This window comes from Podarcis erhardii, assembly GCF_964252035.2.
Source record: "Podarcis erhardii genome assembly, chromosome: 5".
NCBI classification, from domain to species: domain Eukaryota; kingdom Metazoa; phylum Chordata; class Lepidosauria; order Squamata; family Lacertidae; genus Podarcis; species Podarcis erhardii.
Window position 1 is genome coordinate 72,566,714 of NC_138509.1, and position 12,556 is coordinate 72,579,269.

Genomic DNA, 12,556 nt, shown 5'->3' on the forward strand with positions numbered 1-12,556 from the left:
GGAACGAATTAATTTCGTCTTGCGGGGCACCACTGTAGTTGTCTCTCTGGGCCAAAGTAATGTCAACTGTGTGAGTGCAATCAATGTATGTGTGCTTTTGTTATGAAAAAAGGTGCAGGGAAGCTTTGGAACCATGGGGTAGCTTGGTTGAAGAAGGGAAAGTTGGATTTCTATGAGAGGCTGAGGAAAAGGTGAACTTCTCTCCACCTGTTCTTCCCTTTATAACTAGGGGGATTAAATAAAAAAGAACCCTGGGTGATTGAATGGAATATTCTGCCTTGGTTTGCATTTATTTACACTGGGGGTTTCCAAACGAACACTCCACGCCCTTGAAGCATAAGATGGAAGTTCCCTGGAGTACAAGGCTTGTTTGGTGGCCGAAACAATAATCTCAGGGCATAATCAGGGTTGGGAATTTTATTTTTTAATTAAACAAAGTTATAACTGATTTGTAACTTCCTTCTTATTTTAGAAGGGCTTGCACTTCCCTTGAAGTAGTGGGTAGGAGCTTGGGTAGTCCTAGAACCATCTGTCACTGGACGCCCAGGTATTTTCAGTGGTGAGGTGTGTTATTTCCTAGCTATGGCTGTTTTACAAGCTATGGCCACTCCTGGACAGAGATTATTTGACAACAGTAATCCATACTGTGGTAACTTCTACATAGGGTGTCCTTGAAGAGGGTTTGGAGGTTGCAACTAGTACAAAGTACAGCACTCAGGGTGCTTGTAGAACCTGTGGGACAGTGATATATAACACAAGTTTTGAAAGAACTGCACTGGTTGGCTATTATCTTCAAGGCCTGATTCAAGGTGCTTATGCTGACATATAAATCCCAAAATGAATTGAGCCCGAAATATCTGAAAGAAGAAGAAGAAGAGTTTGGATTTGATATCCCGCTTTATCACTACCCGAAGGAGTCTCAAAGCGGCTAACATTCTCCTTTCCCTTCCTCCCCCAAAACAAACACTCTGTGAGGTGAGTGGAGCTGAGAGACTTTAGAGAAGTGTGACTAGCCCAAGGTCACCCAGCAGCTGCATGTGGAGGAGCGGAGACATGAACCCAGTTCCCCAGATTACGAGTCTACCGCTCTTAACCACTACACCACTCTGGCTCTCCATACAACTTCCCATACTAATCTGCCTGGGCATTAAGTTCTGCAGAGGGAGCTGTACTTCTTTGCCCACCACTGAGTGAAGTCTATAATGCAGGAGTCCATGAAGGAGCCTTCTGCATTGCAGCATCGCACTTATTTTCATTTTACAGATGGTTTAAAACATACGTATTAAGGAACATTGAAATGTACTGTGAATTGGGAAGGGCATTAATGTTAGATCACTGCCTTGTCGTAGCGAAGGGGCTTAAATAACTCAGAGAAGCTATGAGCTATGCCATGCAGGGCCACCCAAGACAGACAAGTCATAGTGGAGAGTTTTGACTAAACGTGATCCACCTGGAGCAGGAACCGGCAAGCCACTCCAGTATCCCTGCCAAGAAAACTCCATGGACAAAAACAAAACCCAGCAGTGGCCAGAGAATAGGAGAAGATCAGTGTTACATCCCAATCCCAAAGAAGGGCAGTGCTAAAGAATGCTCCAACTACCGCACAATTGTGCTCATTTCACATGCAAGCAAGGTTATGCTTAAAATTCTACAAGGCAGGCTTAAGCAGTATATGGACTGAGAACTCCCAGAAGTGCAAGCTGGATTTCAAAGGGGCAGAGGAACCAGAGACCAAATTGCAAACATGTGCTGGATTATGGAGAGAGCTAGAGAGTTCCAGAAAAACATCTACTTCTGCTTCATTGACTACGCAAAAACCTTTGACTGTGTCAACCACAGCAAACTATGGCAGGTTCTTAAAGAAATGGGAGTGCCTGATCACCTCATCTGTCTCTATGTGGGATAAGAAGCTAAAGTTAGAACTGGATATGGAACAACTGATTGGTTCAAAATTGGGAAAGCAGTATGACAAGGCTGTATATTGTCTCCCTGCTTATTTAACTTATATGCAGAATTCATCGTGCGAAAGGCTGGACTGGATGAATCCCAAGCTGGAATTAAGATTGTCGGAAGAAATATCAACAACCTCAGATATGCAGATGACACAACTTTGATGGCAGAAAGTTTTGGGGAATTAAATAACCTCTTAATGAGGGTGAAGGAGGAGAGTGCAAAATATGGTCTGAAGTTCTACATAAAAAAACTAAGATCATGGCCACTGGTCCCATCACCTCCTGGCAAATAGAAGGGGAATCATAGAATAGAATCATAGAATCATAGAGTTGGAAGAGACCACAAGGGCCATCGAGTCCAACCCCCTGCCAAGCAGGAAACACCATCAGAGCACTCCTGACATATGGTTGTCAAGCCTCTGCTTAAAGACCTCCAAAGAAGGAGACTCCACCACACTCCTTGGCAGCAAATTCCACTGTCGAACAGCTCTTACTGTCAGGAAGTTCTTCCTAATGTTTAGGTGGAATCTTTTTTCTTGTAGTTTGGATCCATTGCTCCGTGTCCGCTTCTCTGGAGCAGCAGAAAACAACCTTTCTCCCTCCTCTATGTGACATCCTTTTATATATTTGAACATGGCTATCATATCACCCCTTAACCTCCTCTTCTCCAGGCTAAACATGCCCAGCTCCCTTAGCCGTTCCTCATAAGGCATCGTTTCCAGGCCTTTGACCATTTTGGTTGCCCTCCTCTGGACACGTTCCAGTTTGTCAGTGTCCTTCTTGAACTGTGGTGCCCAGAACTGGACACAGTACTCCAGGTGAGGTCTGACCAGAGCAGAATACAGTGGCACTATTACTTCCCTTGATCTAGATGCTATACTCCTATTGATGCAGCCCAGAATTGCATTGGCTTTTTTAGCTGCCGTGTCACACTGTTGGCTCATGTCAAGTTTGTGGTAAACCAAGACTCCTAGATCCTTTTCACATGTACTGCTCTCAAGCCAGGTGTCACCCATCTTGTATTTGTGCCTCTCATTTTTTTTGCCCAAGTGCAATACTTTACATTTCTCCCTATTAAAATTCATCTTGTTTGTTTTGGCCCAGTTCTCTAATCTGTCAAGGTCGTTTTGAAGTGTGATCCTGTCCTCTGGGGTGTTAGCCACCCCTCCCAGTTTGGTGTCATCTGCAAATTTGATCAGGATGCCCTTGAGTCCATCATCCAAGTCGTTGATAAAGATGTTGAATAAGACCGGGCCCAAGACAGAACCCTGTGGCACCCCACTAGAAGAAATGGAGGCAGTGAGAGATTTTACTTTCTTGGGCTCCATGATCACTGCAGATGGTGACAGCAGTCACGAAATTAAAAGACACCTGCTTCTTGGGAGAAAAGCGATGACAAACCTAGACAGCATCTTAAAAAGCAGAGACATCACCTTGCCGACAAAGGTCCATATAGTTAAAGCTATGGTTTTCCCAGTAGTGATGTAATGGAAGTGAGAGCTGGACCATAAAGAAGGCTGGTCACTAAAGAATTGATGCTTTTGAATCATGGTGCTGTAGTAGACTCTTGAGAGTCCCATGGACTGCAAGAAGATCAAACCTATCCATTCTGAAGGAAATCAGCCCTGAGTGCTCACTGGAAGGACAGATCCAGAAGCTGAGGCTCCAATACTTTAGCCACCTAATGAGAAGAGAAGACTCCCTGGAAAAGACGCTGATGTTGGTAAAGATGTTGGGCACAAGGAGAAGGGGACAACAGAGGACGAGATGGTTGGACAGTGTTTATGAAGCTACTAACATGAGTTTGACCAAACTGCGGGAGGCAGTGGAAAACAGGAGTGCCTGGTGTGCTCTGGTCCATGGGGTCACGAAAAGCTGGACATGACTAAACAACAACAATAATTGTTTAATTGTACATTGAAAAGGAAAATGATTCTGTATGTGTGTTGCTTAAGGTTTAACATAGGAAATTACCATTGAAGCTAAGTAAGAGCTCCCAGTAAGTGCCTAACAAGTTGGTAGTTAACTAGTAAGGTATCTCAGCTGGCTCTTTTATGAGCCTAACTTAGATCACATGGTATTCAGTTGCAAATCGCCATTTGGAGAGAGTTGCCTTTGTTCTCAAGCCACTGAAGGCAAAGGTCAGACACACTTTGCTCCTAGGCCTTCCCACTAGGAAACACTGATCTCACTTCTAACACCAGTGTTAACAAGCCACCCCAATCTCTGCCAAGCAATGCACGAAATTCCAGGAGTCTTGGCCCTGAACAAGGGTCTGTGTCTCTTCAAGGCAAAATAAGGCAGTGTCTGTCAAATATGGTTTATTTACAACCTGAGTGTAGATGGAGTACAGAATTTACAGCATCCTCACCTCAGGAGCAGCTAGTCCTTCCCCATCACCTGGCACTGCATTCAGAGCCATCCTATGTGCCATCTCTTTGTTCCTGCTTCTTGCCTCCACAGCAGCTCATTGAATTCTGCCCCACTCTTTCCCAGCAAACTTTAAATTTTCTAAAGGCACAAATTTTCCTGTGACATCATGCCCCCGTCACCTTGGCAACCTGCCAATTCTCCTGTCTCTAACCACTCCTTGGAGTGGGAGGGGGCTGAAGGACGGTTCTTTTGCATTGTCAACAACCCTTAATGGTGCATCACCTGGTTCCCCATGGTTCCTTAATGGCTCTGCACTATGCCAGCCCAGCCACGCTGTTTTGCATAAGCTAACCCATTAATTCCTTCTCTGCCACAGTTCTGCAGCTTGTACTTTCCCTTCAGATCCCCCAAATTAGATGAATACTACTGTTTATTGGTTTCTAATATTCACTGACAGTCTCTGGTATCCCAGCTGTGGCAACGCAAATGATGTAGAAAAATGATGGGGAAAAGGAGGAGGGGAAACTCCACAGTTCCCTAACACCTACTTGATATTCCAGGGAATTAACAGAATGTGCGTGATTTCCCCCCTCCTACTTGGGAAATAGTATTTTGGAATTTCCTGCACCTACCACTCCTCGGGAGTTTTGTCAGTGAATGGTGATGCCACAAAAAGGATCTATTCCCTCTTCTGTTTGGCTGCACATACATCCCTATATTAATTAACCAGCGCTCAAACAATGCTATAAAATCAGCTAACTAGAGTAGGTAAGAGGGAAATCCCCATAATTGCAAAGCGGAACAAACGCCCTTAGGTGAACTGCCAGAGATCTCGAGCAGGTGTTATAAATAAGCTGACTGAAGCTAGTTCACTCACATCTGAAGTCAGATTCTTTTGATGCACATAAGCAGCAGCATGATCATGATGACTGGCTTCAACATGAAGAATGTGCCCTTAGCTGTTCTGGTGGGTCTGCTGCTACTCTTGGGAATGTGTGAAGGTAAGTGGTGTTTCTGGATACCTCCTGCTCCAGGACTCCTTGTGATGCTGAAGTATGTGCCCTGAAAATTAAGATGGAAGATAGGATTCCCAATGGCTTAAAAAGAAAGAAGGGAAGGAAGGAAAGAAGGAAAGACAGACTAGTCCGGAATAGTGTACTTCAACCTTCTGTCTCCATCTGCTGTTGGAATACTTTTCCTATCTTCCCTGACCACTGGCTAAACTGGTTTAGGATGATGGATGTTGTACTAGTTCACCAACTTTTGGGCACTCAACAATGAAGAATAGTCTAGAACATTATTGGAAATGCTTGCTATCTGATAGCAAACTGATCCAAAATATGTGCACTAGGAAAGGCAGTGATAGAGATGAAAATGTTACTTTGTGCCTAATTTAATATATATATATTTTGTAATCTGCCCTGGGACCTGCTGGTAAAGCCCGAGTAATGAATTAAATTAATTAATCAATGTATATTTTTTCTTCCTCACTCCAGCCCAAAGCAACCAAGATTGCTGTCTTTCCTATACCAAGACGCCTCTTCCTCGCCGGATTATCAAAGGATTCACAGAACAGCTTTCCAGTGAAGTCTGTGACATCAATGCTGTCATGTGAGTTGACAAAATGAAACAATTACTTGTATCAATGAAGGATGATGCCCAATCATCCAGGAGTTTAGCTCAAAAAAGGTTTCCAAAATGCTTTAAATACTGTGTTTCCAGCAGCCACAATGAAACATTATTTTGATCCCATAGTTCTCAAACCCTGTAGAACTTGAGAAACCTAAGATGGTACAAAAATTGGCATTTCTCATAACCCAGGTCAGAGCTTGTAGCTGAGCTATTTTTAGTATCTATTTTTGATATCAGTATTTTTGCTTTCTTATCCGCAGTGTACACAACTTTAGTTACACTGTACATAACTTCAGTTGTTGTCGCTTAGTAGCTTTTAAGCCTTTCCAGCTGAATGCAACTGAAAACAGTCAAGCAACAAAGCTTGCAGGAGAATCTCACATTTTCCATGCAAAGTGCACTAAAATTTCATGCTGTCACTAACAATGCATGACACAACTCCATTCCTCTTCACCTCCCCTATTTTTTGTGCATTCGTTGGTTTCAGGAGGATCTCTTTCCACCTTAGTTTGTACACACACAAAAAATGCCGACAGCTTCAATCCATACTATGGTGATTGACTGCCATGTAATAGGCTCTGTATGCAGCAAACCCAGTGCTACACATTGGGCGGAGAAAGGACCCCCCACAACAGCATGCTGATTTTGTCATCTTAGAAGATGTGACCTTTCTGCTTTATTCTGCTGACTGTAACTGTTTATGTTATTTTAAAACTGATAATAGTCTTTGCTCTTTCTAGATTTCACACTAAGGGTGGCTTGAAAGCTTGCGCAAATCCCAGAGAACCTTGGGTGAAGAAACAGCTCCGCTTGTTGAGGTCAGTAGGAGGAAGGAATTGGTTGCCCTGGCAAAGCAAATAATAGGATCCTCTAGCTGCCCTGTATCTATAACAGTGCAATCCTAAGTTTGCCTGTCAGAATATTAACTATGGGAGGTTTCTATAATATCACAGTTGTGCTTAAGGATGGTGAGCCACACTGTGAAAATGAAACATTTCATTCTTCACTTCTCCAATTGGAAGGAACAGCAGCTTAAGGCTGGAATCCTGTGCACACTTGCCTGGGAGTAAGTCTGAGTGGGACTAACTTCTGACAGGCAAACCTAGGATTGCACTGTTATAGATATAGGGCAGCTAGAGGATCCTATCATGTCATATGATGTTAGACTCCAACTGTCTTCAGCTTCAGCCAGTATAGTCAATGGTGAGCGAAGCTGAGGGGTCTCCACCACTAATATCTAGAAGACACAGGTTCTTCAGTTTTGGTATATAAGACAGGAGAGCTGTATGGAAGCAAGGAAAAATTTAGCTTACCTATTTATTCTTTCTCTCTTTTTTACAGTAAAAAACTCAATAAGATGTCACACTTTCCTTTTTGAAATGAAGCAAGAGGCAGAGCCTGGTAAAAAAAACCAAACTAGGTTGAAATCATACTTCTGGACACTGTTGTGTGCTTGCTGACCACTAATCTCTGGATTTTCTGGAAGCATAAAAACTGATTCATATTGTATCAAGTATTTTTTTGAATGGAGCACACTATCCAAGATGCTTTGTTTGCTTATGCTGGTTCACATTTTGTGATTAACTGATAAATAAGTGTGTGTGTGTCTGTCTAATGTTCCTCACTGGGTCAAGTTCACAAGTCTGTCATATGATGTAGATGGTAATGATCACTATCATTGGCAAAAGGCTGCTGCTATCAGGTGTACTACTCATTTGCAATATTTATTTTATAAAATTAATATACTGCTTGATTATAAAAAGAACTCTACAAAACTTTAAAGTTGTTGTCTTATTGCCTTATTGTCTTATGTTATCTCTGGACTGTGGCCTTTGTTTGGACATTCTTTTTAGATGAATAATAGCTCCATTGTGCATATGTTGCTACATGTGCGCGTGCACACGCACACACACACGGAGAGAGAGCAAGAGAGAGATTTGTAGGTTTAGGTATATAGAGCTTTTAATGTTTGAAGAACACAAGACAAGCCTGCTGGACCAAGTCAATGCTCTATCTAGTCCAACATCCTGTTCTCACAGTGGCCAGAAGATGCCTGTGGAAAGCCTGCAAGCTGGGCATGAGTGCAAAGCACTCTGCCTACCTGCGACTCCCAGAAGATTCAGAAGTTGCTATACAAGTACATTTCCATGGGAGGTTTGGAGGGTGGAAATATGAGATTGCGCCTTTTCAGTGGTGGCCCCTAAGTTGTGGAGGGCACTCTCCTGACAGAGGCATGACTGGCATCCATATCAATTTTTGGGTGCCAGGCAGACTTTTCTCTTTACCTGGGCTTTTGGCTCTTAATCCAAAGGGTAGCCTCTCTTAGTGGGGTGGGATCAGTAAGTCCTGATCTGTTTTTTTCTGTGTTTTTAAATGCTTGTTGGATGTCCTTACGTGGTTTTAATGCAAGTTGCTTTGGGTCACCTTGTGAAAAAAGCAAATAACAAATACAATAAATAAACAAATATGGGAGAGAAACTGGAAAATAATAATATTATTAATAATAAATAATTTATTTATTATTTATACCCCGCCCATCTGGCTGGGTTTCCCCAGCCACTCTATATGAACAAATAAACTTATATCCTGCAATAACATTGCTTATGCTGTATTGTGGGCTAAAGACAAGAGTGAATGATAAGGCAACTCCACAAATGAACGTTCAACAATGCCTGAACAGGGAGTGGTGTTTAGCCATAATTTGGCTAAAATTGGAGGGCAAGTCAAGGGATGGGGTTTATGGATGTTATTAGTGAACCTCTTAATCCCCCCTCTACATCATTTGATCACTGTTACCATAGGCCCCCTCAAAATCTTAAAGGGGGTCTGCCAGAGTCCCTATTTTATATTTGAGTACTGGGAGAGAGTTTTACCAGGGACAGATGTCAGAATATAAGGTATTTTCCTTGTAAATACAGTAAGGGATCATTGGTATATGCAAGATTTGTATTTTTACTCACTACCTCCTCCTCCTGAAGATGTCTTGTTAGGCTTCTCTTTCCCATTTCAATGAAAAATCATTCCCTTCAGCCTTTCTTCATTGTCTTAGATTTCCGAGCAGTAAATATGCATGTACCAAAGTACAAAACTGCTACCTAGCCACTTAGGACTGCCTAGAAGTGAAGCCTGCTTATAATTATATGCTGTGCATGAAGTGTTGTTGTTTTTTAAAAAAAAGTTTGCTGAAGTCACTTGTTGCATACAACCCACAATGTAGAACTTGGTCTTTAGAACCAAGGTCTCAGACAATGTCTGTTTCGGGTATCAAGAGAAAGCATGGTAGATTAATTATTTGGCTTTCCGTCTTTAGCTTAATTTCAAGTGTAAAGGAGCATATTATAGATTCCTGGCCCAACACTGGTTATACTATCCATCCCAGAAATCCAAAAGGGAGAACTAATATGTAGAAATTTAATTATCTTCTTGCTGGCAGCAGCTCGATCAGAGGTGGCATGCCATTGGAAAACAGCTGATTTCTTTGTCAAAGATTGGTCTGCCTGTGTCTGGCAATTAGTGCTGCCTAAAAAAATTATGCAGTACTGCAGGGTGTGGGTTGGCATCAACCAGCCTCATTCTGGGTTTCCAATCTGTGAGTGCTGGATTGCAGCATGACCCAAGGATTGAATTAATCCTCTTTGATCTTGTTGACTGGAGCTGATGATAGTCCAGCAACATCTGGAGGGTCATAGGTTCCCCATATCTGCTGCAAAGTCATGGTGATATCGAGTGGACAAATGAGAAGCCATGGATGCACCTTCCTAATAAGTCTCTGCTGCATGTTTACAAACCCACCACTTCCTTTCCCACTTTATGACGGTTGCAGAGCCAAAACCAATGTGCTCCCAGCAAACACCTCTGCTGGTTAGTGTGAATTAATCCTAAATGAACCAGCAAGTGATTACAAACCAATACTATTGTGCATATCAGAACACTCTAGAAGCATTTTTTTCATTTAAACGAACACCTCATTCTTCAATGCAAACAAAACAAAACAAACAAACCCATTCAAAAAGCCAAGCATTCTTATCCCCCAAAGTATTTTAAAAACCCTCTGCTATTGTATCTTATTTCCTGACTTTGAAGCATAAAAGATTCATCTTCAAAGGGTAAACAGCAGGTAGTCATAAGAATGCTTTGAAAATGTGGTGGTTTATTAAACTCTGACCTGTATCATATTTGTGTTGACTTATAATGTTAATTTTCTTTTCAAGTTTTAAACAACTCGGCCTCTCTCACTGTTGCATATATTTCCCACAGTATATAAATTTGTTCATACTGTCAATATGAATACTTTGAAGGTTCACTGATTACCACCAATATTTATTTGGGTATTTGATCAGGATTAATATTGATAATTGAAGGAAAGAGTACACGGTCACTGCTCTTTTGCAGAAGTATTTCTCTGCAAACTTGCTGATTTTCTCCAAAGCTGCAGAAAGATATGTTAAATCAATTCTCTTTTAGACAGTACTGTTTCTGAGATAACTAATACTTTGTTCTTGTAAGATAACCCCACAGCAGCTACAGAAAGTCTCAATACTTTCCAGTGATTTTGGTATGTTTGAGGTTTTTCTGTTTCATTCCCCTTTGTTTGGAGGCATAGTAATGGTTAGTATCATGCCCTTTCTACTGGTAGAGGCAGCTGTGAGTTTTGTTGTCACAACTGAAATTAGAGGAACTAGGTTTTTGACAGGTGCTTGGGGATGGGGAGATTAATAAATTCTATATGGAATTTTGTGATCCCGATAAAGAGCATTTAAATAATTAGGGTGGGACAAGGGCTGCTACACTTCAATTCCACTGATAACCTCAGTGCTTGATTATTGCAATGTGCTCTGTTGTGGTGCTACCTTTGGGCCTGTTCTGGGGATTCCAGCTGTTACAAAATGCTGCAGCTGTTAATGAGGACAGACCATTGCCAGAACATAACTCTGGTACTAAAAAATTTACACTGGCTGCCAATACACTACCAGGCCAGGTTCAAAGCTCTTGTACTAATTTACAAGGTCCTGGATACTTCAAGGACTGCCTTATATTCCTGCCCAATCACCAGTATATTTGGTGGGAGTCGCTGTTGGTGGGCCCCGATAGCTTGGATGCATGGCTCACAGGCATTTTAACTGAAGTTTCGCTTTATGATTCTGATTTATTGCATCCCTGTAAACTGCTTAAAGATTACTTTTCCACCTGTCCAGCACTAATATACAGAAGATGCAACTTCTGACATTCCTTCTTCACAACTTTTAAACCTCCACACCTTTAATCGTAGCACCTGATCATTCCTTGAATGTAATAGGCATCATCTGCTAAAATTTTGCACACTGTTGTGATGGCAGGAAGGAAGCTCTTCTCTAAGAAACACCCACAAAGCTGTCTGCACCATTTGAAGTATCTCTGGGCTACGCTCCTTCCTACACATTTCCTAGTGAGCACATGCTGTCGAGTTCAAGGGGGCTTCTTCCTGGTTTGGATCATGCTACAGTACTGCGGGTGGGGCGTGGGTGGCACTGTGGGTTAAACCACAGAGCCTAGGACTTGCCAATCAGAAGCTCGGTGGTTTGAATCCCTGCGACAGGGTGAGCTCCTGTTGCTTGGTCTCTGCTCCTGCCAACCTAGCAGTTTGAAAGCACGTCAAAGTGCAAATAGATAAATAGGTACTGCTCCGGCGGGAAGGTAAACAGTGTTTCCGTGCGCTGCTCTGGTTCGCCAGAAGCGGCTTAAGTCATGCTGGCCACATGACTCGGAAGCTGTACACTGGCTCCCTCGGCCAATAAAGCGAGATAAGCGCCCCAACCCCAGAGTCGGTCACGACTGGACCTAATGGTCAGGGGTCCCTTTACCTTTACAGTACTGCAACCTTACTTCCATTTAGCTAGAAGCAAGCCTCATTGAAGTCAGCTGGGCCTTTGGAGTCATAATTCGTTTTATTATTACAGGGGTACCTTGGGTTAAGTACTTTAAGTACTTAATTCGTTCTGGAGGTCCATTCTTAACCTGAAACTGTTCTTAACCTGAAGCACCACTTTAGATAATGGGGCCTCCTGCTGCTGCCACGCCACTGGAGCACAATTTCTGTTCTTATCCTGAAACAAAGTTCTTAACCTGAAGCACTATTTTTGGGTTAGCGGAGTCTGTAACCTGAAGCATATGTAACCTGAAGCGTATGTAACCTGAGGTACTACTGTATTACATTTATCTCCCCTCCAAGGAGCTCAAGGTGGAGAACAACAAGACCCTCCCCCCTCTCCGTCACAACAACCTTGTGAGGTAGGGCAGGCTGCGAGACAATGACAGGCTCAAGGTCACCCAGAGGGCTCTATGGCTGTGTGGGGACAAAACACAATAATACAGGCTCGCGCACCGCAGCTTCCGTCTTAGGCGCAATAATGGTTCATAGGATCGCAATGCAAGCCCCTCCCTTACCCTCTTGCGCGATTTCCTCTCCGAATTCCTCTTACGACACCGCCGCCCCCCCAAAAAACCCACTGTGAGGCAACGGGAAGCAGGTGACTTATCCCCTCACGCCCTGCTGCCATAGCAACGGGCTCAAAAAGCGCGCCAAGCTCCCACAGCGCTCGCGCACAATGCATCCCCCTCGA

General features: G+C 43.0%; 2 protein-coding genes across 2 annotated transcripts in view; one reads left to right on the forward strand and one right to left on the reverse strand.

Annotated features, from left to right (window-relative positions):
- SLC19A3 (solute carrier family 19 member 3) overlaps positions 1-12,536 on the reverse strand; it is a 43,440-nt gene extending 30,904 nt beyond the window's left edge. The window contains exon 1 of the mRNA XM_081861588.1: positions 12,381-12,536. The gene's annotated coding sequence lies outside the window, so the exon portion shown is untranslated. The remainder of the gene's footprint in view (positions 1-12,380) is intronic.
- CCL20 (C-C motif chemokine ligand 20) lies at positions 3,732-7,739 on the forward strand. Its single transcript, XM_081861677.1, has 4 exons — positions 3,732-5,326; positions 5,822-5,936; positions 6,698-6,775; positions 7,299-7,739. The coding sequence occupies exons 1-4, from the start codon at positions 5,224-5,226 to the stop codon at positions 7,333-7,335; spliced, it is 333 nt and encodes a 110-aa protein (XP_081717803.1). The 5' UTR covers positions 3,732-5,223; the 3' UTR covers positions 7,336-7,739.
- Positions 12,537-12,556: the final 20 nt, after the last annotated feature.